The sequence below is a fragment of the Triturus cristatus genome, chromosome 9 (genome assembly GCF_964204655.1).
Source record: "Triturus cristatus chromosome 9, aTriCri1.1, whole genome shotgun sequence".
NCBI classification, from domain to species: domain Eukaryota; kingdom Metazoa; phylum Chordata; class Amphibia; order Caudata; family Salamandridae; genus Triturus; species Triturus cristatus.
The window spans coordinates 267,402,309-267,429,171 of NC_140592.1; the positions used below are offsets into that span (position 1 = coordinate 267,402,309).

The window sequence follows — 26,863 nt, forward strand, 5'->3', positions numbered from 1 at the left end:
CTAGCCTGGCGTTGTGGCGCACTGCTGCCAGGTGACCATTAATCCAGGAGTGCGATCTGCCATTCTCCTTGGCCCACACAACAAAGGCCTCCACCTGTTCTTCCGCCCCCAAGGCTGAGGCACCCAGCGCCTCCCCTACAGCTCTGAAAGTCGCTAGCTGCGAGTCGTACTTCCTCCGCGTCGCTGGCGCCAAGGACCTCTCCCCCATCTTCCTCAGCCTCTCCCCCACTGAAGCAAGCGCCAGAGGTGGTCCGGGAATGGTGTCATCTCCGCCCTTGCCCGCGGCCAGGCCTCCCGGAACCGGAGCCACTGAAAGCGAGAAAGAGCGTCAGCTGCCACATTCCGTACACCCGCGATGTGCCGCGCCCTACACTCTACGTTGCTGCGCAGACCCTCCCTGACTAACTCCCTCAGCAGGCTCAGGACCAGCGGGCACGAGGCAGTCAGGCCGTTAATGGCGTGCACCACCGCCATGTTGTCTGACCAGAAGACAACCTTCCTGTTGCTCAGTGAGGCCCGCCAGAGATGCAGTGCTACTACAATTGGGAAGAGCTCCAACACTGCCACGTTCTGCGTCACCTTCCTCTTACGCCATGCATTGGGCCATCGCATCGCGCACCACTCTTCCCCCAAAATCACACCAAAACCTTCCCTTCCAGACGCATCAGAAAACAAGCAGAGCTCCTGACTGGCTATCCATGGGGCCCTCCAAATCACCGTCCCATTAAAGCCCGTGAGGAATTCCGCCCACATGGCAAGGTCAGCCTTCAAGCCCGCGGTCAGTCTTACAAAATGGTGCTTCTGAGTCACCTTTGCCGTGGCCCCCGCCAGTCTCCTTGAAAACACTCTGCCTGCTGGAATCACTCTTGCTGCAAAATTCAATTTGCCAATCAATCTTTGGACAGCCCCGAGGGTCGCTTTGTCCTTGCCCAGCAGCGCCTGGATATCCTGTAACAAGCCCAGTACCTTCTCAGCGGGGAGCCTCGACTCGCCCTTTACCGTGTCTAACTCCACACCAAGAAAGGTCAGTACCTGCGCAGGCCCCTCGGTCTTACCTGGGGCAAGGGGAACACCCAGAAACTCTGCCAGCTCCTCAAACCGACTCAAGCCTACTGCACACTCGTCCGACCCACTCGCACAGAAAAATAGGAAGTCATCTAGATAGTGGGTCACCTGTGTGATCCCGTGGAGTTCCCCCAAGGCCCACTGAAGGAACGAACTGAAGGCTTCGAAGTAGGCGCAGGAGACAGCACAGCCCATCGGCATGCAACGATCATAAAAGAACTGCCCTGCCCACTTGAAGCCTAGCAGATGTTGACTAGCTGGATGAACTGGCAGCAGGCGGAATGCGGATTCAATGTCCGCCTTCGCCAGCCACGCCCCCTTCCCTACTCTCCTGACCATGTCAATGGCCATGTCTAGGGAGCAGTATACCACAGAACAAATACCCTCGTCCAGCCAGTGGTTCACCGAATTCCCTTCAGGGTATGACAGGTGGTGGATTAGGCGGTAGGTGCCCTGCTGTTTTTTCGGCACAACCCCCAGTGGTGACACCAAAAAATGGTCCAAGGGCGGGCTGCTAAAAGGTCCCGCTACCCTACCTGCTGACAACTCTTTCCTCACCTTTTGGTCCACCACCCCGGGCATATCCCTAGCGGATTTCAGGTTCTTCGCATCTCTGGACTCCAGCGGCCCATTGTAGGGAATCCTAAAGCCATCGATGAACCCCCCCACCAGGAGCGGTCTGTCCCGGAGCAGTGGATACCGTCGAATGAGTGGGAGGATATTTCCCAGGATGATGGGTGAAGGACCCTTGACAGGGGCCGTGGCGCTCTGTGGTGCAGGCAGACATGCGGGGGGCGTGACTGGTGTGTGAGGGGGGGGGACTGGCGAAGGAGGGGGCCCATGTGTGGACTCAGAGTCGGGCGTCAGTCCTGGTGGGTGCTGCGGGCTGAGGTGTGCTCTGGCTGGAGGAGCAAGAAGTGGCAGGGTGCTGCGCGCCGCACTTGCTGCAGCTATGTGCGAACTTACATGACCTCCCCCAGGTACAGTTTCCCCCATTGTAAAGGCGGCACGTCCCAGAATTGAATCGCTTGCCCTGCCGCTGCCCCCGCCCCCTGCCACCCCGAAAAGGCTGCTTGAATGGGCGCTTGGGAAGCTGATCCTTCTTTTTATCAAATGCCTCCCCCTGCCCTTTATATGCCTGGTCCTTCTTCTCCCTGGTGGGGCGGCACATGTGTTCCACCCAAAGCTGAATTTCCTTCTGGTCCCACCCCAGGTCCGGGCATATGGCCATTCTTTTCCTGAAATCCTGGTCATAGTAGAACCAACCTAACCCCCCAGAGAGCCTAGCCTCCTCCTGTATCGTGCTGGCATACTGCATTAAAGCCTCACTCTGTTCCGGAAATTTCTGCACTATGACCGCTGACAATATATTAAATGCAGATGTCCAATTTTCTATCGTCTTGTCCGGCCATCGCTGATACCTGACCCTCTCCTCTTCCTTGCGCCCCATCTTTCTCGTGTCCACCCCTGCAGACCCGTGCATAAGTAATGTCAGGATGTCTATATATTCTCTCCTCCAAATCCCTTCTTTCGCGGCCTGCGGCACCAGCCATGCCAGGGAGCAGCGGCCAGATGCCAGCGGTGCTTGGGTGACAAGGGGCTTCTGGACCTGAGTTACACCCTCCCCCCCAGCCGCCGCAACCCCCGTTGCTATGGCGGGCGTAAACTCAGCAGCAGCCGGGATGGGGGGTGTGGCAATCGCCTGTGTGGGTGGCGGGGACGCCAGTGCGCCGGCCGGGGGGGTGCTCGCTGCAATACTTGTGGGGGGGGGGCAGCAGCCCCCGGCGTTGACAACCCCAAGGCTCCCCCCAGCTCACCATTGCGCCGTTCAACGGTTGTACTCTGCCCAGCCCAGACTTGGAGCACGGGAGCCTGGGCGGGTGCGGGGGCCGACACCGAAGGCAATTGAGGCGGTGCGGCCAGCGCGTCGAGGCGGCTCTGGAAAACAGACATGAGGCCAAGCATCTGGTCCATGGCTTTGCCCATCTGGGCCAAGTCAGTGAGTCCCGTGGCCGAATCGAGTACCGGTGTTGCTACGACTGCTGGGAGGCCGGAACGTGTAGCGGTCGCCTGCCGTTTCCTGGCCGGCTGGGCCTCTGGCATGTCTTTTGATGTGGGCTTTCGCACCCTGGTGGACCTCCAGGGCTCTGACCCTGATAGGCCTGGGGCGCCCTCGGAGGGGGGGGGTTACGACCACGCCCGAATCCTCCACCCTGCGGCCCTCCAGAAAACCTTGGGCCCACGCCGTGCCCTTCTCTCGGGCGAACGCCATAAAGTCCGCCCAGACCCCTTCCTGTGGTGCGCTCGACTGCGTCTCCTCGACCGACGTTTCTTGGGAGAACAGTGGACCCGGTGTCCCGATATTCTCCATGCGGGTGGGCTGCTCCGAAAATACAGCTATGCGCGTCCCTTAGCGCCTTCGCCTCCGGTCCTAGCCCTATACTCGCGGGCGGTCCCTCACCGGATCTGAAATTGGGAAAGGAGCGGAGTTAGTACAATGGAAAAGCATCTCTCTTACACACAGAAGCTTGGCAGGTACAGTGATTGAACCTGCGACCATGGGAAGTGATGCACTAGTTATCCCTTGACCCCACCGCTAGTACCCGATACGCACGGCTTGTCCTATGGCCATGCGCATCGCAAAATTACCCTCTCAGGGTACATGGCTAGACGCATCCGTGCATAACCAGCGCACCGCATCAGGTCTGGCGGCCACCCTCAGGGCGGAGATGCATAAAGCTTGAGTACCCTCAAGCTTTATGCATGAGGGTACTCATGCATAAAGCTTTGGAACTCTATTATTTCGCTTCCACAGCCTGTGATTCTTGGCAAATCACCCAATCCCCAAGGGCCTGAACGTGCAATGTAAACACGGTGCTATGCAAAGCGCTCCAATACCTTCTGGTCCTGCTTGCGCTATATAAATATGCAACAAAACAAAATAAAACTGTGCATTCATGAAACGCGCCGCAACAATGTCATTCAAGCTTTATGGCCCTGGTAGCGTAACCAGGAGACAATTGAGGAAACCCAGCAGCGAGACTTTCCAGATAAACAAGCCAGATCATGTGAAAGTTGTCCCTGCTGCCCTTGAGGCGGTAAAAGGTCGAAGAGGGGCAAAGTAGCACTACAACCGTAACATGCTCTGCCGTGTTCCGTAACCAGACAAAGTACAACAGCCCACCTGCGACCTACATACGCCAAACTTTTCGGAACCACTCCGATCAAAGAACAAGGAGGAGGCTGGTTGGAGTGGTTGAAGCTGATTGCTTTACGGCGGGCGTGAACCAAGAGAAAGGCGGATACGCGAGAGCCAATAAGCGACTACTCTTTGTCCTTCAGGTACAATCAGTCTGTTTGCTCAAAACTGGCAGCCATGTTAAAATTGCTACTTAATTGCACACAGGGCATAGTAGTGTGACGAAAAACATTGTGAACGCAACACTCTTCATTCTGAATCGCTTTCCGCCAATTAATATTGCTAACGTCTCGGAAATACCGCTCGAATGATTCCCTGTATACAGCTCAGGTGCTATTCTGAAAGAAAGCTCGGTACTGAAAGCGTGCCGTATATACTGAAAGGGCGCGTTCACCTCTTTGCTGCGTCCTCGTTTTGTTTTTTGTGTGTCTTACTGCACGCAAAGTTTGAGTCTCACCGTTGGCTCAACATCCCGCGTCTCAGTGTGTCCCAGCGGAAGTGCCCGTCCCATGCCGAACTCGCAGCGCAGGTGCGTTGCCAAACCGCTGCCCACCAGGAATTACGGATTATTCATTGCCATAAAGCGATGACGCGTGGGGTGGGCGTGACTTAGTGCGCTGGTGGGCCGGGCGCAGAGTCTCAGCTAGACCCGCCTACACCGGCTGATCGCGCTTGCTTTGGGTGTTGCCGCTGTGAGGACCTAACTGCCGTCGCCACAATGGCCAGAGGGCTGGCCCGCACGGGCATTGACTACATGAAGAGCACGGACTTCAGGGACTATCGTATGAGGTATGAGTCCGGTTGTCGAGGCGGCTCCTGGTTGTGTGCCAACAGGCAGGTATACAGCCGGGTACCGCCGTCCGACAGCGTGAGGTCAAAGGACGGCCCTGCAAGACCCCCCCACTGACTTATATGCGATCAACTGTGGATGAGGGGTGTGCACACTGTGAGCATGCGTGTGTCTATCCCCCCGAGCACATACCTACAAAGCCGCCAGACCCGCGTCGCCGCGGGCCCCCAAAGAAAAAGGGGGGGGCTGGGGGAAGCCCCGTTTCCGCTGCGTATCGCCGAAAACAACATTAGGCAGAAAGGGGGGGGGGGACGATACCGTCGAACCGGGCTCCAACGTGCTCCAGCCTGCAGGCCTCAGCTCCCTGCGCGCCAAATATCTCCAAATGCGCGACGGCCACGCCGATCCCAAACACAAATGGTCGCGAGATCCGATGGGGCCTAAACTCAAGCGCTCGACCAGGCACGCGCCGCAACACGCCTTGCAATTAAGAGATAATCATGGCCCCCAGCCCCTACCCTCTGTTCTGAACAAAGGCCGAGCGTGGATGCACGCTTGCCCGCTGGACGGGAGTGCGCCGAGCCGGCACTCGAGTATGTACCTTCCGTGCCTTACCCCGCAATAGCCCCACGACCCGTGACCCCATCGTCCCACACCACACCCACCTTGCCCCGCAGGGGCGCGGGCCACGGCTTGCGCCCCCCACACCCATGGCCTCCCGGGCCACAGGGCCCTGTACACCTGGTCATGCCCAGGGACAGGGCCGGGGTGGGAGAGGACAGCAAGACTCACCGGACGTAGAAGAAATCGCAGAAGCACGACGTCGCTGGGGGGGGGGCCTCAATCAGGTACCGCGGTGTGGGACGGTCGAAATTACGCGTGTCCAGGCTGGAGCGGCGCACAGGGAACAGAGGAGGAACTGGGCGAGAGGGCCTCCTAAGTAGGGGTGCAAGCCTCGCCCCCCGCCCCCAACGGCCCGCCTCCAGCTACACACTATTGGGAGGTCATCACCTTCGTGGGCGTAGCCTCGCGCGCGAGGCAGCAGGGGGAAGGCTCCGACGGGCGGCCACTAGAGGGCTGCCCTGCTGATGTCCCACTGCTTGGGACGCGGGCAGCGGCATTCAGAGCGCCCCCATGAAAAGGCTGTGTTTGTGCAAACAACAAAAGCAGTTTATGGTTGCTCCCGCGCTCCTCAAGGGGTCCTAAGCTGGTAAGTGGAGTAAAGTCCTTTAACTGAAACTTTATAAAACATACACAAGTTGTGGTTAAATGTTTTTTAAAGCCAAGTTGAATGAGATCGTAGACATATATGTACTATATTTACGCCATGAATATTAGTCATGGATTGTAGTGGTATTGGGCTAAAAATTCTATTTTGAGTGTGAAGAAATGTGTGTCTTTGACCCTTAGAATAAGTAGCTACGGCTAGAGCAAGAGGTTTGAGGAACTAGTAAATAGCCCATGTTAGACGGACCGGGGGGGTCGGCCGAGGACAAGGGGAGAGGTCTCCGGGGAGAGCCGTCTCCAGCGATCGTACAGATGAGTAACTTCCCCCCCACAGATACACACCACACAAGGATAAGATTTAGCGTTCTTTATAGGTGATTTCTTAAGGTACGATGAAATGGTACAAGGAGGTCTGGACTCAGGGGTCCCCTCGATTCTAGTCTCTTGGTTTGGGAAAAGGGGGTAGCGGGACAGTCTGGTTACCAATCTGGTAGCTGAGATGGTATGGTGGATAGCTCACAATCCTCGAGCTCGGTGTTCTAGCTTGGACGGGCCGCGGCAGCGCCAGCAGGTCCCGGTGAAGGTGGTCGTTACACGGTCCGCGGCAGCGCCAGCAGGTCCCGATGAAGGTGGTCGTTACACGGTCCGCGGCAGCGCCAGCAGGTCCCGATGAAGGTGGTCGTTACACGGTCCGCGGCAGCGCCAGCAGGTCCCGATGAAGGTGGTCGTTACAACGGTCCGCGGCAGCGCCAGCAGGTCCCGACGAGGATGGATGATGCAGAAGGCCGCGGCAGCGCCAGCAGGCAGGACGATGTTTCACAAGGCAGAGCTACGGCAGCGCCAGTAGTCCGTCAAGGCTGAGTTCTTCTCGGTGTCTCTCGACTCCAGGATACAACTGCCTTCCTGCTCTGGAGCTGCCCTAGTTATAGGTCTGGCGCCCTTTGATGTCCGGACCCTCGCACTTGGAGGTCGGGGGGTCCGGGATGAGGGAGTCCAGACACCCAGCAGGGGGTGGAGCCAGCACCTGGGGGAGCTGGAGGGCGATCGGCACCTGGCGGGGGAGAGCCATCGACACTTCTTTCTCCCATTGACCTGCCAAGTGGTCCGTTAACCTCCTGGGTGGATGGTGGTGCCGGGATGTCGGGGCCGGCCAGGCCCAGGGTTAGGGTCGAGCTGAGGCCACGCGGCCTCGTGGCGCAGTGTCCAAGATGGCGGCTGATCCGGCCGGGGGAGCCGGTAGTGGTTCGGCCCATGATACATGGATGTCCGGGGGCAGGAGTTCCGTTGGGAGACGGGGTGCGGGTTGCCCTTGCGGGTAACACCTGGGAGTCCGGGGCTTGGGCCTTGTCATGCGGGGAGGGAGCAAGCCCTTCATGTGGCCTGTCCAACATGCGTCCCCCCCAGCTGAAGGCGGGGAGAGTCACCCATCCTCTTGGGGACTCTCCTCGTCGAGGCGGAAAAAGCATGACAGGCCATCTGCGTTGGCGTGGTCTTGGCCCGGTCGATGTTCCACAGTGAAGTCCATCCCCTGCAGGGAGATGGACCAGCGCAATAGTTTTGGGTTTTCCCCCCGCATCTGCATTAGCCACTGCAGGGGTCGATGATCGGTTTGCACCCGGAAGTGGGTACCGAAGAGATAGGGCCGGAGCTTTTTGAGGGCCCACACTACTGCGAAGGCCTCCCTCTCGATCGTGCTTCAGCGCTGTTCTCGGGCCAGGAGGCGTCTGCTGATGAAGGCCACCGGCTGGTCAAGACCCTCGGGGTTCAGCTGGGAGAGAACCGCCCCGATGCCGTGGTCGGAGGCGTCCGTTTGCACAATGAATTCCCGACTGTAATCGGGGGCCTGGAGCACCGGGGCGGTGCACAGGGCGGCTTTCAGCTTCTCGAAGGCCGCTTGACAGTCGGGGGTCCAGTTAATCTTCTTCGGGTGGTTTTGGACGTGAGACCCGTGAGGGGCCCCACAATGCTGCCATAGTCCCTCACGAACCGCCGGTAGTAGCCGGTGAGTCCCAAGAAGGCTCGGACCTCGGTCTGCGTGACTGGGGGTTGCCAGGACTGGATGGCAGCAATTTTGAGTTGCAGAGGGGCCACCAGACCGCTTCCCACCTGGTGTCCGAGGTAGGTCACGGACCCCTGACCGATTTGGCACTTGCCGGCCTTGATTGTGAGGCCGGCCCGCTGGAGGGCTTGCAGGACCTCTCGGAGGTGGTGGAGGTGGTCGGACCAGTGGCGGCTGTATACAGCGATGTCGTCCAGGTAGGCGGCGCTGAACTCTTCGAGCCCCGCCAAGACCTGGTTCACTAGTCGCTGAAAAGTAGCTGGGGCATTCTTCATGCCGAAGGGCATGACCTTGAAGTGGTAGTGGTCATCGGGGGTAGAAAAGGCGGACCGTTCTTGGGCCCAGGGTGTGAGACCGATCTGCCAGTAGCCCGCTGTCAGGTCGAAGATGCTGAGGTAGCGGGCAGCCCCCATGCGGTCGATCAATTCATCCGCTCGGGGGATGGGATGAGCGTCGGTCCTGGTGACAGCGTTCAAGCCCCGATAGTCGACGCAGAATCGGAGTTCAGGAGTGGCGCCGGGGGCAGCGGCTTTGGGGACCAGCACGACCGGGCTGGCCCAGGGGCTGTCCGAGGGCTCGATGACCCCGAGCGTGAGCATCTTGGACACTTCCTCTTGGATGCAGGCCCGCACCCGATCTGGTACGCGGTAGGCCCGGTGTCGGATAGGGGGACTGTCCCCAGTGTCCACGTCGTGCAAGCACCAGGGGGTGACCCCTGGGGTGAGGGAAAACAGAGTAGCAAACTGCAGCAGGAGGTCCCGGCAGCCCTGGCGTTGCTCTGGGGTGAGGGCATCGGAGAGCCGGACCCCGTCCACGGAACCGTCTTTCTCCTGAGTCTTCAGGAGATCAGGGAGAGGCTCGGAGTCTTCTTCCGCCCCACTGTCTGTAGCCATCAGGAGGCTGAGTTCCGAGCGCACAAAGTGGGGTTTGAGTCTGTTGGTGTGGAGGACCCGGAGGGGGTTCCGGGGAGACTCCATATCGATGAGATAGGTGACGGGGCTCTTGCGTTCGACCACTTTGAAGGGCCCCGTCCACTTGTCTTGCAAGGCACATGGTTCGGTGGGGGACATCACCCACACTTGTTGACCAGGTTCGAATTCGACGGAGGAGGCATTCTGATCGTACCATTTTTTCATGTCCTCCTGACTGGCCTCAAGATTCGCTTTTGCCATTTCCCTGAATCGCCGGGTCTGATTGCGTAGTGCCAGGAGGTACCTGAAGACGTCTGGAGGGGTCTTTAGGGGGGCCATCTCCCAACCTTCTTTGACTAGGCTGAGGGGCCCTCGCACAGGGTGCCCGTACAGGAGTTCGAAAGGGCTAAAACCGAGGGACTTCTGGGGAACTTCTCGATAGGCGAAGAGGAGGCACGGAAGTAGTACATCCCACTGGCGACGGAGGGGCCCTTCCAATCCCCCAATCATTCCCTTGAGTGTGCGGTTGAATCGCTCAACTAGTCCGTTCCCTTGAGGATGATAGGGGGTCGTGAATCGGTAGGTGACCCCGCACTGTTGCCAGAGGGACTTCATATATTTCGAGATAAAGTTTGTGCCTCGGTCGCTGACGACTTCTCGGGGGAAGCCCACCCGGGAGAAGATCCCCATTAAGGCCCGGCCGACCACCGGAGCTGTTACAGTTCGCAGGGGCACAGCCTCGGGGTAGCGGGTGGTGTGGTCCACCAGTACCAGGATGAACCGATGTCCTTGGGCTGTGCGGGGGTCCAGGGGCCCCACAATGTCTATTCCTACCCTCTCGAACGGGGTGGTGACCACTGGGAAGGGTTGCAGAGGTGCTTTGAGCTTGCGGCCGCTCTTCCCGCTGGCCTGGCACGTGGGGCAGGACCGGCAGTGGTTGAGGACGTCGTTTCGCATCCTCGGCCAGAAAAAGTGGGTCACCAGGCGACTGTAGGTTTTGTCCTGGCCCAGGTGTCCAGCCAGGGGGACATCGTGGGCCAAATTTAGCAGGAAGTCTCTGAAACGGAGGGGCACCACCAGCACTCGACTGGCCCCTAACTCATCGATTCTCTGTTCACTGTATAACAGGTCGTTATCCCAATAGACCCAATGGGCTCCGGTGGAGTCCCCTGCGCTCTGGGCGATGGCTTGCTGGCGGAGTCCCTCGAGGGAGGGACAGGTCTTCTGCTCCTGGCGGAACTGTTCCTGGGTGGGCCCCCCTTCTTGACGCCACTGAGCCAGGCCGGGAAGGTCCTGGGGCTGGGCGACCCCTTAGGGGGTTGGCTCTGGGGGGTCGGTATAGTCGGTGTCCTCTACTGGAGCGATCGGGGGAGGAGGTGCAGGCCATTCTGGTTCTTCTGGTCGGGGGATGGCACGGGCGGCCATGGACCGGGTGGTTACGCACGCCCAGTCCGGGAGGCCCAGCATCCCCAGGTGCTCTCTTCTTTCGACGGCGGCCCACGGGGAACTCTCAAGATCATTCCCCAGGAGACAGTCCACGGGGGCATCATCCCGGACCGTCACCTTCAACATGCCGGAGACCACTCCCCATTCGAAGGGGACGCAGGCCATCCGACATAGACTCTCGGAATTGTCGGCTGAGCGGACGGGGCAGAGAATGTTCGGCAGGATCTGCTCTGGTTTTACCAGGTGACAGCGGACGGCCGTCACACTGGCCCCTGTGTCACGTAGGGCTTCGGCCCGGTGCCCATTAATGTTCACCCACTGGCTATATTTTCTGGTGTTGGCGGGTAGGGGAGCCCGCGGGACCATGTCTTTTCCCCCTAGGCACGCTAGAACCATGGCGGCCGGTTCCCACTCTTGTTGGGCCTGCTCATATTCTTCTTGTTCCTCGGAGATTTGTTCTCCCCCCAGGGCGGCGGCAGCTACCTGGCGGGGTTTTGGCGTTTGGTTCTGCGGGCAGTTCGGGTCATTGGCGTAGTGGCCGACTCGCTGGCATCGGTGACACGTGACGTTGGCTCGGAACCCCGGGCGCATCGGGGGGTTGCCCCGGCCGGCCGGGGGCGGGGTGCTGGCCGCGGGAGTGGCCGGGACGGTGTCTCTCCCTCGCCCCTGGCCTCCTCCTCCTCCTCGGGGACGGTGCTGACCTTGGTTGTTCCGGTTTTGCTCGTGTGGCCCTCTCCGGCCCACTCGGGTGCTTTCCCACCGGTCAGCTTCGGCGGCGAGTTGCCGTGGGTCAGTCAATTTACTGTCGAGGAGGTGCTGCCTGAGCTCGATGAAGCAGTTGTTAGACAGGTGCTCCCACACCATGAGATTAAAAAGTTGCTCGTAGGTCGTTACGTGGCTTCCCTTGATCCAACCCTCGAAGGCTCGGCTGAAATAGTTAACATATTCCACCCACGTTGTACCCGGGATCCGGGTGCAGTCCCGAAACCTCTGGCGGTACATTTCGGGTGTGAGCCCATATCGGGTGAGGAGGGCAGCCTTCATGTGGTCATAGGATGACATCTGATGGTCTGGGAGCTGCAGTAGGGCATCGCGGCCTTCGTTGACGAACCTCCCCCATAGGCCGGCTCCCCAGTCACTCCGATCGATCCGGTGGGAGGTCATGGCGATCTCGTAGGCTTTGAACCACTGTTGTATGTCGTCCTCTCGGACATACTATCGGACAACATCCTTGGGGATGTGGACTTTCTTTTCGGTTGCTCCCGGGGTGCGCGGTCGCTCGGGCACCTCCGGTTCTTTGTTCTGCTTCCGTAGTTCTATTTCCGCCAGTTTGCGCTCGTGTTCGAATGTTAGTCTTTTTTCTTCGAGCTCTCTCTGCCTCTGTTTTTCTTCCCGTTCTTCTCGGAGCCGCAGATGTTCTAGGTTCAGTTTTTGCTCGGCTAATTTTAGTTCACCGTCCATTTTGAGTCGTGCCATTTCCAACTCATGTAATCTGTTTTTTTCTCTTTCTTGGATCTCTTCCTGCGAGAGGCCCGTTCCTCGCTCCTCGGGAGCCGTGGCGTTCCTCTCCGATGCTGCACCGTTTTGGTCTGGGGATCCGGCGACCCCGGTTTCTGCCCACGACTCAATGGCGTGCTTAAAATCGTCTTTGGTACTCAGGCCGGTGGTAGCAATGCCTAGTTCCATGCAGAATTGTTTCAGTTCACGATGGCTATACTCTTCCAATTTATCCATCTGGAATTTCTCGGTGGATCCGCTCTCTTTGGTTGACATCGTGGTTTTGTCGTGGGGTGAGCTACTCTCTGTACGATTACGCGTTGATTCGGATCGCGCCGCTGGCCACCAATGTTAGACGGACCGGGGGGGTCAGCCGAGGACAAGGGGAGAGGTCTCCGGGGAGAGCCGTCTCCAGCGATCGTACAGATGAGTAACTACCCCCCCACAGATACACACCACACAAGGATAAGATTTAGCGTTCTTTATAGGTGATTTCTTAAGGTACGATGAAATGGTACAAGGAGGTCTGGACTCAGGGGTCCCCTCGATTCTAGTCTCTTGGTTTGGGAAAAGGGGGTAGCGGGACAGTCTGGTTACCAATCTGGTAGCTGAGATGGTATGGTGGATAGCTCACAATCCTCGAGCTCGGTGTTCTAGCTTGGACGGGCCGCGGCAGCGCCAGCAGGTCCCGGTGAAGGTGGTCGTTACACGGTCCGCGGCAGCGCCAGCAGGTCCCGATGAAGGTGGTCGTTACACGGTCCGCGGCAGCGCCAGCAGGTCCCGATGAAGGTGGTCGTTACACGGTCCGCGGCAGCGCCAGCAGGTCCCGATGAAGGTGGTCGTTACAACGGTCCGCGGCAGCGCCAGCAGGTCCCGACAAGGATGGATGATGCAGAAGGCCGCGGCAGCGCCAGCAGGCAGGACGATGTTTCACAAGGCAGAGCTACGGCAGCGCCAGTAGTCTGTCAAGGCTGAGTTCTTCTCGGTGTCTCTCGACTCCAGGATACAACTGCCTTCCTGCTCTGGAGCTGCCCTAGTTATAGGTCTGGCGCCCTTTGATGTCCGGACCCTCGCACTTGGAGGTCGGGGGGTCCGGGATGAGGGAGTCCAGACACCCAGCAGGGGGTGGAGCCAGCGCCTGGGGGAGCTGGAGGGCGATCGGCACCTGGCGGGGGAGAGCCATCGACACTTCTTTCTCCCATTGACCTGCCAAGTGGTCCGTTCACCTCCTGGGTGGATGGTGGTGCCGGGATGTCGGGGCCGGCCAGGCCCAGGGTTAGGGTCGAGCTGAGGCCACGCGGCCTCGTGGCGCAGTGTACAAGATGGCGGCTGATCCGGCCGGGGGAGCCGGTAGTGGTTCGGCCCCATGATACATGGATGTCCGGGGGCAGGAGTTCCGTAGGGAGACGGGGTGCGGGTTGCCCTTGCGGGTAACACCTGGGAGTCCGGGGCTTGGGCCTTGTCATGCGGGGAGGGAGCAAGCCCTTCATGTGGCCTGTCCAACAGCCCAGATTCCAACATTTAAAGGTGGCGCCTTCCCACGGCCCGTTGAGGCAATAATAGGACAGAAACATGTCAACTATTCACACTGCTCTTAGCATGTGGTAAACGGGAATTGATAAGCAGAAATGGTAAAACCCCATTATTGAATAGAAGATAACGTTGCTTCGTATTGTATGTTTGAGCAAATATATAAGCAATGTGCCCCATATTTCGCAGTGTTTTCACCAGAAAGAATCTTAAGGTTTGATATGAGCCCACATGTGCAAACTCATACGCCGGATGCTGGATAATGAAACCTTTAAACCAAGTCGGTGTCCAAGATAAAATGTCGGCTCACGTAATGCAGTAAACGTATGACACCTGACCTGTCCTTTTATAAACTTTGATCTCTCTCCTTTTATCAGACTGAGCGGTAGAAGGCTTAGTGGCGACCTTGCCAGGATATTAAACGTGAACTGTACTGCAGTTTTAAAAATCAATTATTCTGTTTCTTTGATTCCCAGCTGTGTTGTATAAAACTGTTCGCCTTGACTTCATCAATAAACCCTTAAGCTCTAAACCACGATAGGCAATTCCTCAGCGACTTTATTTCCCTGCATCACTTTGTGGGTCGTAAACCCATACTACCACAATTCCTTCAACTTTGTTTATGATTAGTAGAGTCATTTTTGTTATATTTTTCAACGTGCATCTCTAGTCTTCACATCTCGCATTTCTTTACGTCCTAAAAAACGTGCATTGAGAAAAAAGTTCAAAGGATTTTTACTTCAAATAATTGGTTGAGATTCTTGCAAAGATGCTGCAGCCGAGCTCTGGATCCTGAACTATCTAAGCTAGCAATCCAGTTCAATATTCGGTATATAACATTATAAAATATAGGATTGTTTCTTGCTTTTTCAATGTGCAATAATATCAAGCTGGAGTACAGCATATGATTGTGCAGGAAGAAAGAGTTTGAAAAGTTCTTAACATGGGTGCCAACAGCAAATTCTCAGATTTGTGGAGAAAGTGCTAAAGTTGGAGGAAAATCCTTAAGCAGAATTTCCTCCATGAATAGAGGCGTAACAAAACTTGAGCCCCCCCCCCCCCGCCTTGCAAGGTACAAGGTGGGCCTCCCTCTGGACTCAATCAGGAGCTCTCAGGCCATAGCACTGTGATCAGGGGGCCCCCTGGAGCTCACCCCCCCCTTCCCGGCAAGGGCTGCGGGGGGGGGGGGGGACTATGTTACACCACTGCCACTGTAACATACATGTGAGGCAGGAAATTCCATTGTGGGCTCTCCTCTTGACAATGCAATTAAATAACACAACAGAGGATTGTTCGTTACCACCTGAATCGAAATTAAGCCTTTACTGTTTCTTCAGTTATTAATGGATGAACTAGACATCCAGGCACTATGTACAAGCACAAAAAGCAAGACTTCATCCTTCAATACTTACTCGTGGTAAATCCAAGCCAGAGGTGCGATCCTGCTTTCCTCTAGTTTGTTATGTCGTAGAATAATAGTATGTAGATTGTTTGTCTGATTGAATGATGTTTCTGAAATCTCTTCAATCTGATTATGTTCTAGGTGTAGTTCCTGCAATTGAGGACAAGAGAATATAAACAACTCAGAACATGTTCAAAACATCACAAAAAGTTAAATTTTTGACAAAACGAATTGTAGATGATCTTTTAATGACCAAACTTAGCAAACTTGTACCTTTACTCCAATTTCACTGTTAGAGCTTTCCATACTTTCAGCTGAATTTCTGTAATGCCAGCTAGGCATTTAAAGAATACCATTGTATGAATTTGGGTTTTTAGTCAAGGGAGTGACTGAGTAATAATCACAATCCTTGTCAGGGTAAACCATCAAAGTCCCCTAAATTTACCTGAGCTCAACTCCCTGGTAGCTATGGCACTGAGCAGATAGGCTTAGCTTAGAGCAGTGTGTAAGGTATGCATACAGTACCAAAACAGTAATATCATCAAAACACAACACAATAAAAAAGAGAAATGAAACATTTAGTAAATTTGAATAAATAAAATTACACCAAGACGACAAAAAGCCAATAAGAGCAACTGAAGGTATTTTTTCAGTGTTAAACAAAAATAGGGCCAAAAAGCTTTCAGTGCCAACCGAGGGTTAACTGGACGAGGTAGACTTAGTCGCTTTTTCAAAGCTTGGAATCTTCAGCAGTGCAAGGCTCTAGTTGAAGAAGGTTCCATGAGGCCAGACACCTTCTCCACAAGGTCCAGCTGAAACAGATTTGTAGCTGCAGAAAAGCTCAGAGCAGAAGAAATCTGAATATTAAGCCCAGCTGCATAACTCCGTATGTAGGTAGTCTTGGCAGGTTTGTCACTGTCCTCTGAAAGTCTTTGGAGCTGAAAAGGTTTCTAGGTCCCATGTTTTCAGGGGTAATAGGGGAAGTCCAGGCAGTCCCAACCAAAGGTTCCAAAACCTCAGGAACAGGACTTGGGGGTCAGGGCTTACACCAGCAGAGGTCAACAACAGGGTCGAGGGCAGGTCCAGTTGGAACTGGTTAGCAGAACATTTGCAGGACAAGGTCTCATGTAGCTTGTTTTTTCCCTGTAGCGTGAACAGGAGGTCAGCTTTATGACCCTTAGAATCCACCTTTTGTCCTGGGTACAAGTGGGAGCAAGTTCAGTCCTTCAGGGCTTCTCTTAAGTCATGGACGGCAGGTTCAGTTCTCTTTTAATCTTCCTCAGGTCCAGTAGTCTTCTGAGGAGGGTAATGAGGATGCCACATTTATGGCTGCCAGCAGCTGGTGAGTAGCGGTGACTCGTGGCTCATCCCCCCTAACCAATGGGGTAAAAGTTTTCAGGCAATCCTAAATTCTCTTTTGCAGCATTTCCTGTGTGCCCAACTACAAACAATCCCAAAGTGCCACTCTCTGCCTAAATCCAAGGTGTTGAAACCCTTCTTCCCTTGTGTGGAACCTGCGTACCCAGGTATCAGCTAACATGTACCTCTGACAAGGGAGTCTTCTTTCAAGTAAATTAAACTTCTGGTTCCACCTCAACTGACCATCCTGTTAGAGGAACAAAATTACTTCCTCACACCCAGACCTTTGTCTCTGAGCTGGGATCAGTCTTTGAACCCCATTAGTGCTTGAGCACTTAGAGGGCTGCAGCTGGAGGCTAATACCAGGTAGTCTCCAGAGGCTGTAGGCAGCGTAAAGGTAACTCTCTAAAAGTACCTCTTCCATAATAAGTATTTAAAATCTGTCTTCACCATTAAATTAGGCTTCTTTAATAAATATTAAAAAGAGTTCTTGGATTATGTTTCGAGCTGTTTCCTAGCTGAATATGGCATTATGAAGTTTACTAATGCACCCTAGTGTTCCTCTGTGAAACAGCCAGCCTTACTACAGTGAAAATAGCTGTTAGGGGCTATTTACAGTAAGTACATGTTTAACATTAAATTCCTACATATCCTACTTAGGCCTACATAGGGGTGACTTATTAATATTGAAAATGAAGGTTTTGGTATGTCAAAACAGTTTATTTTGACTGGTCAAGTTGCAGTTTTTATGCGACTACATTAAGGCTACAATGACTTCAAGCTGTGTTTACTATGTCACTGTAGCGGATAGCACAATAGGTCCTGCAGTCACAAGTGAATTTTGTTTTAAAGTTCAAAGTATTATATACATTTTTTGCAGACAGAGGTAGACAGTGGTAAAAAGAATAAATACACAGTAGGAACGGTAGGAGACATCTCAAAAGGGGGGGAGTAGACTGTGAATAAGATAATGCTGTGAACATTCTGCCGTATTGATTGAACAGTACAATGCACAGGGAGTATTACATAGTCACGTAATTCTGAGTACCATATAGGATGCATAGCATATCATCATATTACATATGGTGTGTGCTATAATACAATGCATACATGTTATATAACAACATTGTTATAGTCATGTGAATTAGAAACAAGTAGGTTGAAAACAAGCAGAATTATACACCTTGACATCTATGGTCGCACTGAGTGCACAGGAGTGAATACAATGATTTTGTCTCACAAGCGTGTGGGAAGACGGTGGTGTTGGAAGTTGTGTGGCCTAGTATAGAGAAGCTCGAAAATGCTTTGGGGAGTCATAAACACCATGAAAAGAGGGTGGGGAGTTGTGATTGTCTATGATCTAGGTCATGGTGGTTTGTAAGTAAAAGCACTAGTGTCTAGCGCATTCCAGATTGAGTGCCGTGAAGATCTCCAAGGGATATTTGGAGAGCACTGTTGTCAGCACCCCTAGGGAAAGAGAGCCACTCCTGCCAGTTAAAAAAAAGAGTCCGCTTTGATGTTTTTCCAGTTGCTCAGGATTAGTTTGCAGGCTAGAGTAAGCATTAAATCCAGGAGGAACCGATCATTGTCGTCCCTGAGTTGGGGATCCAGAGGGCCCAGTAAAATATGTGTGAACTCTCTCGTGGGGATAATCATTAGGGTATATGTGATGTAATCATATACCTTAGCCCAAAAGTCTTGAAGGAGGGGGCATCCGAACAGCATGTGCTCGAGGGAGCCCTCATGTTTGTCGCAGCACCAGCAGTTGGGAGCATTTGCAAGGCCGAACTTGCAGGGGACCAGTAAGTTCTGTTTATTAACATAAATTTAGTTTGTGATAATATAGGTGAGATTTTAGGTGAAAAGAGGGATTTGTTAATGTTGGCCCAGTTGAAAGTAATGTTTGTCTTGGTAGATTCGTTTTCCCATTTCTGTTGATTACGAGATAGAGATTTGTTTTGGTTCGGCAAGAGAATTTTATATATGTATGAGATCAGGTGTCCTACCTTGAATAGGTGGTTCAAGAGGGTAGTGATAGTAGGGCAGATACCCAATAGCTTCAATTTTGCAAGTCCTACTTTAAGTTGAAGGAATTTGTAGAAATCCAGGTTGGCAAGATTGAACCGGTTGTGCAAGGTTGAGAATGGTAGCGGAGATGTGTTTTCAAAAATGTCTTGCACTAGGTTAATGTCCTTGCATGACCAATCTGACCAGAAACAGGAGGAACCATCAATTTTGAGTGCTTGGTTGTACCATAGGGAGGATAGGTGAGTGTGTTTTATTTTGGCCTCCAGGTGGGGAGTTTAGGAGTAGGATGGCTTTTTTGATGTTCTGTATGATGTTTCTAGAGTGCGACAGATGGGATGTGTACATTGTAGCTAGTGCGGCGAGAGGTATGTTCTGTATGAGGGACTTTTCTATCACCACCCAGGGCGGTATGTATGATGGGTTATCAATAAACCAATTTGGGCCCTGCTTGCAAAGAAAGGAAATTTGATAGTTTCTGAAGATGGGTAGGGAGATGCCCCCTTTATCCTTGGCCAGCTTGAGCTTTTTCATAGAGATTCTGGGCTTTTTGTCCTGCCATAGGAATTTGCTGAACGTTTTCTCAATGTTTTTTAAGAATTCTTCCGAGAGGACCATGGGCAGCATGCTAATAATATAATTGACAAAAGGGGTTAGCATTATCTTTAAGGTCTCTGCTCTTCCTCACCATGATAAGAATTTGGGAGACCAGGTGTCTAGGAGTGAGTCTATTTCCCTGGCTAATATTTTTTTGTTAATACATAGGGTTGAGATTCGATCATTTGTGAACTCGAGCCCTAGGTATTTGATAGTCTTCTGTTGCCAGGATAGTCCTGACGAACCTAGGATACTTTTATCACCGTAGAGGCTGAGAAGTTTTACCTCAGATTTGTCTTTGTTGAGGGAATATCCAGAAATTTCTGAGAAGTGTGTATGGTATTCATAAGGGCTGGGATTGCAGTAGGGGCTTCTCGAGAGACAATTAATACATTGTCTGCATATGCGGCCAGTTTTATGTTGTAATCACCAAAAGGGATGCCAGTAATGTCCATATTTTCCCTAATGAGAAAAGGTTCAAGAGCCAGGGGGAAAAGGGGGGGTGAGAGAGGACAGCCCTGCCATGTCCCTTGGTTTCAGTTGAAAGTAGGGGAAACTATACCTCCAACTCTAGCAGTGGGATGTATGACGTTACAACGCATACTATTACAACGCATACCTTTACAACACATTTTTTACAACGCACAATCCATTACAACGCATGACATTACAACGCAGGACACTACAACGCATTTTTAAAAACTACCTTTACAACGCATATCCATTACAACGCATACTACCTTTACAACGCATACCATTACAACGCATAATATTAAATTGCATTTAAGGTAAGTATTAGATAGTATAGGGTTAAAAATTACTATTCTAACTCCAGGGGGTGCAACAGTAGGGTAAATGTTGGATAGTATAGGGGTAAAAATTACTATTCTAACTCCAGGGGGTGCAACAGTAGGGTAAATGTTGGATAGTATAGGGGTAAAAATTACTATTCTAACTCCAGGGGGTGCAACAGTAGGGTAAATGTTGGATAGTATAGGGGTAAAAATTACTATTCTAACTCCAGGGGGTGCAACAGTAGGGTAAGTGTTGGATAGTATAGGGGTAAAAATTACTATTCTAACTCCAGGGGGTGCAACAGTAGGGTAAGTGTTGGATAGTATAGGGGTAAAAATTACTATTCTAACTCCAGGGGGTGCAACAGTAGGGTAAGTGTTGGATAGTATAGGGGTAAAAATTACTATTCTAACTCCAGGGGGTGCAACAGTAGGGTAAGTGTTGGATAGTATAGGGGTAAAAATTACTATTCTAACTCCAGGGGGTGCAACAGTAGGGTAAGTGTTGGATAGTATATTACTATATTATGCGTTGTAATGGTATGCGTTGTAATGGTAGTATGCGTTGTAATGGAATGCGTTGTAAAGGTAGTTTTTAAAAATGCGTTGTAGTGTCCTGCGTTGTAATGTCATGCGTTGTAATGGATTGTGCGTTGTAAAAAATGTGTTGTAAGTGTAGTGCGTTGTAAAAGTTGCGTTGTAAAGGTTGTTCCCCCTAGCAGTGGGATTGTGGTAGAGGGCCATTATCATTTTGATCAGGTTATCACCCATATTAAATTTCTCTAAAACTGCCTTTAGATATCTCCAATCCACCTTATCAAAGGCTTTTTCCGCGTCCAATGTGACGGCCACCGTGGGGGAGTTAAGGAGTCTAGCCTTTTCTATGGTATGACATAACAGACGCGTGTTGTCACTAGTGAGCCTGTGTTTTAAGAAACCCACCTGAGATGGGTGTATTAATTTAGAGATGTGTTGTTGGATTCTATACGATGCATACATTTTGCAGTCCAGGTTTATTAATGATATTGGCTTGTAACTTTTAGGTAAGAGGGGGTCTTTACCTTCCTTGTGTAGGACGATTATGGTTGCTTCCGCTGGATTGCCAGTGACTTGGCCAGTTTCTGAAAAGTGGGTAAATAGCTTCAAGATGGGGACAGTAGTTACGGAGAGATTGTTTTGAAATGTTTTACATTGAACCCATCAGGGCCTGAGGCTTTCCCTGATTTCAATTTATTGATCGCTAACATTCCTCCTTTTCTGTGATCGGACCATTTATTGATGAACTCTCTTGATCTGTAAGGTTAGGGAAAGTAATATTGATTAGATAGTCCTGTCATTTGAAGTGTTTTACATTAGTATTTACTTCATATAGGTCTTTATAGAAGTTCATGAAAGTGTCAGCTATTTTTTGCGGATTAGCAATAATATTCCATACCCTGTCATTTATGGCGTTAATGGCTAATTTCTGCATTTTAAATTTTAGATGGGAGACAAGGGACTTACCATTCCCGTTACATTCACAGATTTTGATGCTTTTTTGCTTGTTAATCCATATCCCCGTCCTATTACTGATGATTGTATTGTATTTATATTTCCTGTTGAGGATTTTATTAAGAGTGTCATTGTCTTTGCTAGTGATATGTATTGTTTCTAGGTCCGTGATTTCTTTCTCTAGTTTCACTAAATTAGAGTTAGTTAATTCGTTCATTTTTGATCTAATCCTGGTTATTTCCCCTCTTATTGTTGCTTTTAGGGCCTCCCATCAGATCAGACGTCTCCTCAGCCTTATTCTCAGCAAGAAAATTATGAATTGTGTCTTTGATCACTTGAATGTTGTCGTGATCAGCTAGTATCTCATCGTTGAGAACGCCAGTTTGATTGCTTTTTTTGTGGTGCGGGGTCAGAGATAGATAATGTGATACAGGAGTGGTCAGAGATCACCCAGGGTTCAATTGTTGTATGATCTACCTTACAAAGTGTATTGTTGGATACTAAAATGTAGTCTATACGTGAATACGACTTGTGGGAAAAGGAGTAAAATGTATAATCTCTTTCTGCTGAGTTTTGAACTCTCCAGGCGTCAGCCAGATTAATTAGCAGATTTTCTTCAGGATTTTATGTGATTTCTTTGGTACAAATGGAAATCTAGAGTTTTTGTCTAGATGTGGGTCTAGAGATAGGTTGAAGTCACCCGCTAGGATAATGGTAGCTTTATCAGGGATTTTTTCTAGTTGTGAGTAAAGATCATCCCAAAAGGATTGATAGTCTTTAGTAGCTACATATAATTCAACATGTCTTCGAGATGATCCATCTGCCTTGTGTGTCAGAGGATTTCGAGAGAGTAAGTTGATTCTAGATTTTCTGGAAATTAGTGTTAGTACACCGTTTTTCTTCCCTACAGCTACAGTAAGCATTATCCGACGATTAACTATTAGCAAAACTCTCGGATAGTGTTATCCAATTTTGTTTCTTGAAGGAGAATTATATCTCCTTTGAGCCTGTGCAGATAATCAACTATCTTCCTCTGCTTTACCGGGTGGTTCAGGCCTTTTACATTTAGGGAGACTACTTTAATACTTTGGTTCAGCCCCACCATTTGATGTGCGATAAAAGGGTGATATGGATCAGTGACACCATTGTGTAGGGTTGCAAGGAGCGAGGCCACACCTGAATTGAAGACCACCTCTTGTGTGTGTTAGTATGACATGAGGCTTGTGAGACAAAAATAAAGAAGCAAAACAATAGGCAAGGAAAACAACAGAATGTACAGTAGGACAAATAGAGAACCCAACCCAAAATTACCCAAACCCCACCCTCCCACCCCCCATATTCGCCAACTGGCGTTGCGATAGGAGGAAGAGCGCTCATCCGGAGGAACAGATATTAAAAACAACAGTAAATTGGGGCGATACCCCATCGATAGAGCTAGGAACTAACGTGAAAACAAAAGCCATGATGGCATACACATAATGCACACAATAGTGTTGAGCTTAACACCTATGTTGGAGTCGAGGGTAGTAGTGTGTATGCGTGTGAGTGGGAACAGAGTACTAAACAGTGTGTGACTTCTAGTCTGGGGAATGTGTAGAAGGATGTGTTTGAGGCTGCGGTTGTGTACCACCCGGGAGCGCATAGTGCATGGATGCAAGATCTTGTGCATATATAGGCCCATTGTGTGAGCTTTTAGTGTGAGTGGATGGGAGCTGAATAGTCAGTGACTATAAACATATGATGTAGCCAAGAGTAAGTATGGTTTATCTGTAATAAGGAGAAAGTGCTAGGTGAGATAAGTGTGTGTGTAAGTATGTGTAGCGCCTGAAAAACTCATGTATGGCTATATGTGGGCGAAGATGCGACACCCGATAAGAACTGAGGTGTAAGCTATGGATGTAAGCATGGCTGTAAGCATTGCTGTGCATCATAGGGGCATGAGAGTCCTGCAGGAGCCTAAATGTGTAAATAGTGTGAAAGGAGAACGTTAAACACAAATAACATGCTTGTAACATACTTGTAACTGTAAGATATGATCTGGTGATAGGTGAAATGCGTACCTGACAGGGTTGTGACAGGTGAGCGAATTTAGATAAACCGAGTTTTGGATACATTACACTTATAGAACATGCATTGTTAAACACAGTATTTTAGGAGATTAGTATCCAAAGAAGACATTAGTAATCAGAGCTATAGTTCTCTTGAGTGGAAGTAGTGGTTGATTCTTTGGGGACTGACGTATCAATTTGCAATCCGTACGTTTCATCTAGAAATTTGTTAAGCGAGCTAGGGTCCGTGAAGATGTGAGGAATGCCCTGCGAGGAGGTCCTGAATCTTACCAGGGCTACGAACCAGCCTTGTAGGCCAGCTGATTTCATCTTGGGTCGAAGGTTTAGAAAACCCGTACGAGTGTCAACAGTTAGTTTTGAGTAGTCCTGTGATATAAATATTTTTGAGCCTTTCTAGAGTATGTGATTGTGTTTCCTCATGTGGCTCAGAATAAGCTCTACATGTTGATACCTTAGAGGTTTGCATACTATGGGTCGGGAGCTTTGATGTTTTTAGATATCCAAGTTGGGACCCTATGGGCCCTGTCAAATCCAGCTCTTTATCGAATTTTATGTTGGTGGCCTGGGTGAACCATTTTATTAGGAAGGCTATGCAAGATTGGTCCGAGTCTTCCTCACCTTGCCAAAGATACGAAGGTTGCCTCGTCTGTTTCTATCTTATAATTCTGGGAGTTCTTTTTCGTTGAGAACGCCAGTTTGATTGCTTTTTTTGTGGTGCGGGGTCAGAGATAGATAATGTGATACAGGAGTGGTCAGAGATCACCCAGGGTTCAATTGTTGTATGATCTACCTTACAAAGTGTATTGTTGGATACTAAAATGTAGTCTATACGTGAATACGACTTGTGGGAAAAGGAGTAAAATGTATAATCCCTTTCTGCTGGGTTTTGAACTCTCCAGGCGTCAGCCAGATTAATTAGCAGATTTTCTTCAGGATTTTATGTGATTTCTTTGGTACAAATGGAAATCTAGAGTTTTTGTCTAGATGTGGGTCTAGAGATAGGTTGAAGTCACCCGCTAGGATAATGGTAGCTTTATCAGGGATTTTTTCTAGTTGTGAGTAAAGATCATCCCAAAAGGATTGATAGTCTTTAGTAGCTACATATAATTCAACATGTCTTCGAGATGATCCATCTGCCTTGTGTGTCAGAGGATTTCGAGAGAGTAAGTTGATTCTAGATTTTCTGGAAATTAGTGTTAGTACACCGTTTTTCTTCCCTACAGCTACAGTAAGCATTATCCGACGATTAACTATTAGCAAAACTCTCGGATAGTGTGTTATCCAATTTTGTTTCTTGAAGGAGAATTATATCTCCTTTGAGCCTGTGCAGATAATCAACTATCTTCCTCTGCTTTACCGGGTGGTTCAGGCCTTTTACATTTAGGGAGACTACTTTAATACTTTGGTTCAGCCCCACCATTTGATGTGCGATAAAAGGGTGATATGGATCAGTGACACCATTGTGTAGGGTTGCAAGGAGCGAGGCCACACCTGAATTGAAGACCACCTCTTGTGTGTGTTAGTATGACATGAGGCTTGTGAGACAAAAATAAAGAAGCAAAACAATAGGCAAGGAAAACAACAGAATGTACAGTAGGACAAATAGAGAACCCAACCCAAAATTACCCAAACCCCACCCTCCCACCCCCTATATTCGCCAACTGGCGTTGCGATAGGAGGAAGAGCGCTCATCCAGAGGAACAGATATTAAAAACAACAGTAAATTGGGGCGATACCCCATCGATAGAGCTAGGAACTAACGTGAAAACAAAAGCCATGATGGCATACACATAATGCACACAATAGTGTTGAGCTTAACACCTATGTTGGAGTCGAGGGTAGTAGTGTGTATGCGTGTGAGTGGGAACAGAGGACTAAACAGTGTGTGACTTCTAGTCTGGGGAATGTGTAGAAGGATGTGTTTGAGGCTGCGGTTGTGTACCACCCGGGAGCGCATAGTGCATGGATGCAAGATCTTGTGCATATATAGGCCCATTGTGTGAGCTTTTAGTGTGAGTGGATGGGAGCTGAATAGTCAGTGACTATAAACATATGATGTAGCCAAGAGTAAGTATGGTTTATCTGTAATAAGGAGAAAGTGCTAGGTGAGATAAGTGTGTGTGTAAGTATGTGTAGCGCCTGAAAAACTCATGTATGGCTATATGTGGGCGAAGATGCGACACCCGATAAGAACTGAGGTGTAAGCTATGGATGTAAGCATGGCTGTAAGCATTGCTGTGCATCATAGGGGCATGAGAGTCCTGCAGGAGCCTAAATGTGTAAATAGTGTGAAAGGAGAACGGTAAACACAAATAACATGCTTGTAACATACTTGTAACTGTAAGATATGATCTGGTGATAGGTGAAATGCGTACCTGACAGGGTTGTGACAGGTGAGCGAATTTAGATAAACCGAGTTTTGGATACATTACACTTATAGAACATGCATTGTTAAACACAGTATCTTAGGAGATTAGTATCCAAAGAAGACATTAGTAATCAGAGCTATAGTTCTCTTGAGTGGAAGTAGTGGTTGATTCTTTGGGGACTGACGTATCCATTTGCAATCCGTACGTTTCATCTAGAAATTTGTTAAGCGAGCTAGGGTCCGTGAAGTTGTGAGGAATGCCCTGCGAGGAGGTCCTGAATCTTACCAGGGCTACGAACCAGCCTTGTAGGCCAGCTGATTTCATCTTGGGTCGAAGGTTTAGAAAACCCGTACGAGTGTCAACAGTTAGTTTTGAGTAGTCCTGTGATATAAATATTTTTGAGCCTTTCTAGAGTATGTGATTGTGTTTCCTCATGTGGCTCAGAAAAAGCTCTACATGTTGATACCTTAGAGGTTTGCATACTATGGGTCGGGAGCTTTGATGTTTTTAGATATTCAAGTTGGGACCCTATGGGCCCTGTCAAATCCAGCTCTTTGTCGAATTTTATGTTGGTGGCCTGGGTGAACCATTTTATTAGGAAGGCTATGCAAGATTGGTCCGAGTCTTCCTCACCTTGCCAAAGATACGAAGGTTGCCTCGTCTGTTTCTATCTTATAATTCTGGGAGTTCTTTTTCAAAGGAACAGGAGGCAGTATTGAGAGTTTGAAAGGATTTTTTCATGATATTTCCATTGACTTCTAGATGGCTAATTCTGTTTTCCGCCTCTGTAACTCTGGTGCTTGTTTCCTTCATGTCATGCCAGATCGTGTCCCTCCACTAGTTTCTTTAGAATCATTTCCATTGTCGCGTTAATGTCTTGTTTCCCTTTTGTTGGTGAGTCTGGGAGCGGCAGGTCCACTTTCACTCTTTTTAGAGATTGTTTGCTTTCCTTGTCCGCCATTTTGACAGCCCTATGTAGCCGGGCGGTATGACACTGGTCGGCCAGATCGGACAGATCGTCGTAACTTGCTGG

General features: G+C 50.5%; 1 protein-coding gene across 3 annotated transcripts in view; it reads right to left on the bottom strand.

Moving 5' to 3' along the window:
• Window positions 1–26,863, bottom strand: part of ECM2 (extracellular matrix protein 2) — a 190,522-nt gene that overhangs the window by 27,473 nt on the left and 136,186 nt on the right. For all 3 annotated transcript variants that reach the window (XM_085624889.1, XM_085624888.1, XM_085624890.1), the window contains exon 8: window positions 15,137–15,276. In XM_085624889.1, coding sequence (XP_085481015.1) covers window positions 15,137–15,276 — 140 coding nt within the window. The remainder of the gene's footprint in view (window positions 1–15,136; window positions 15,277–26,863) is intronic.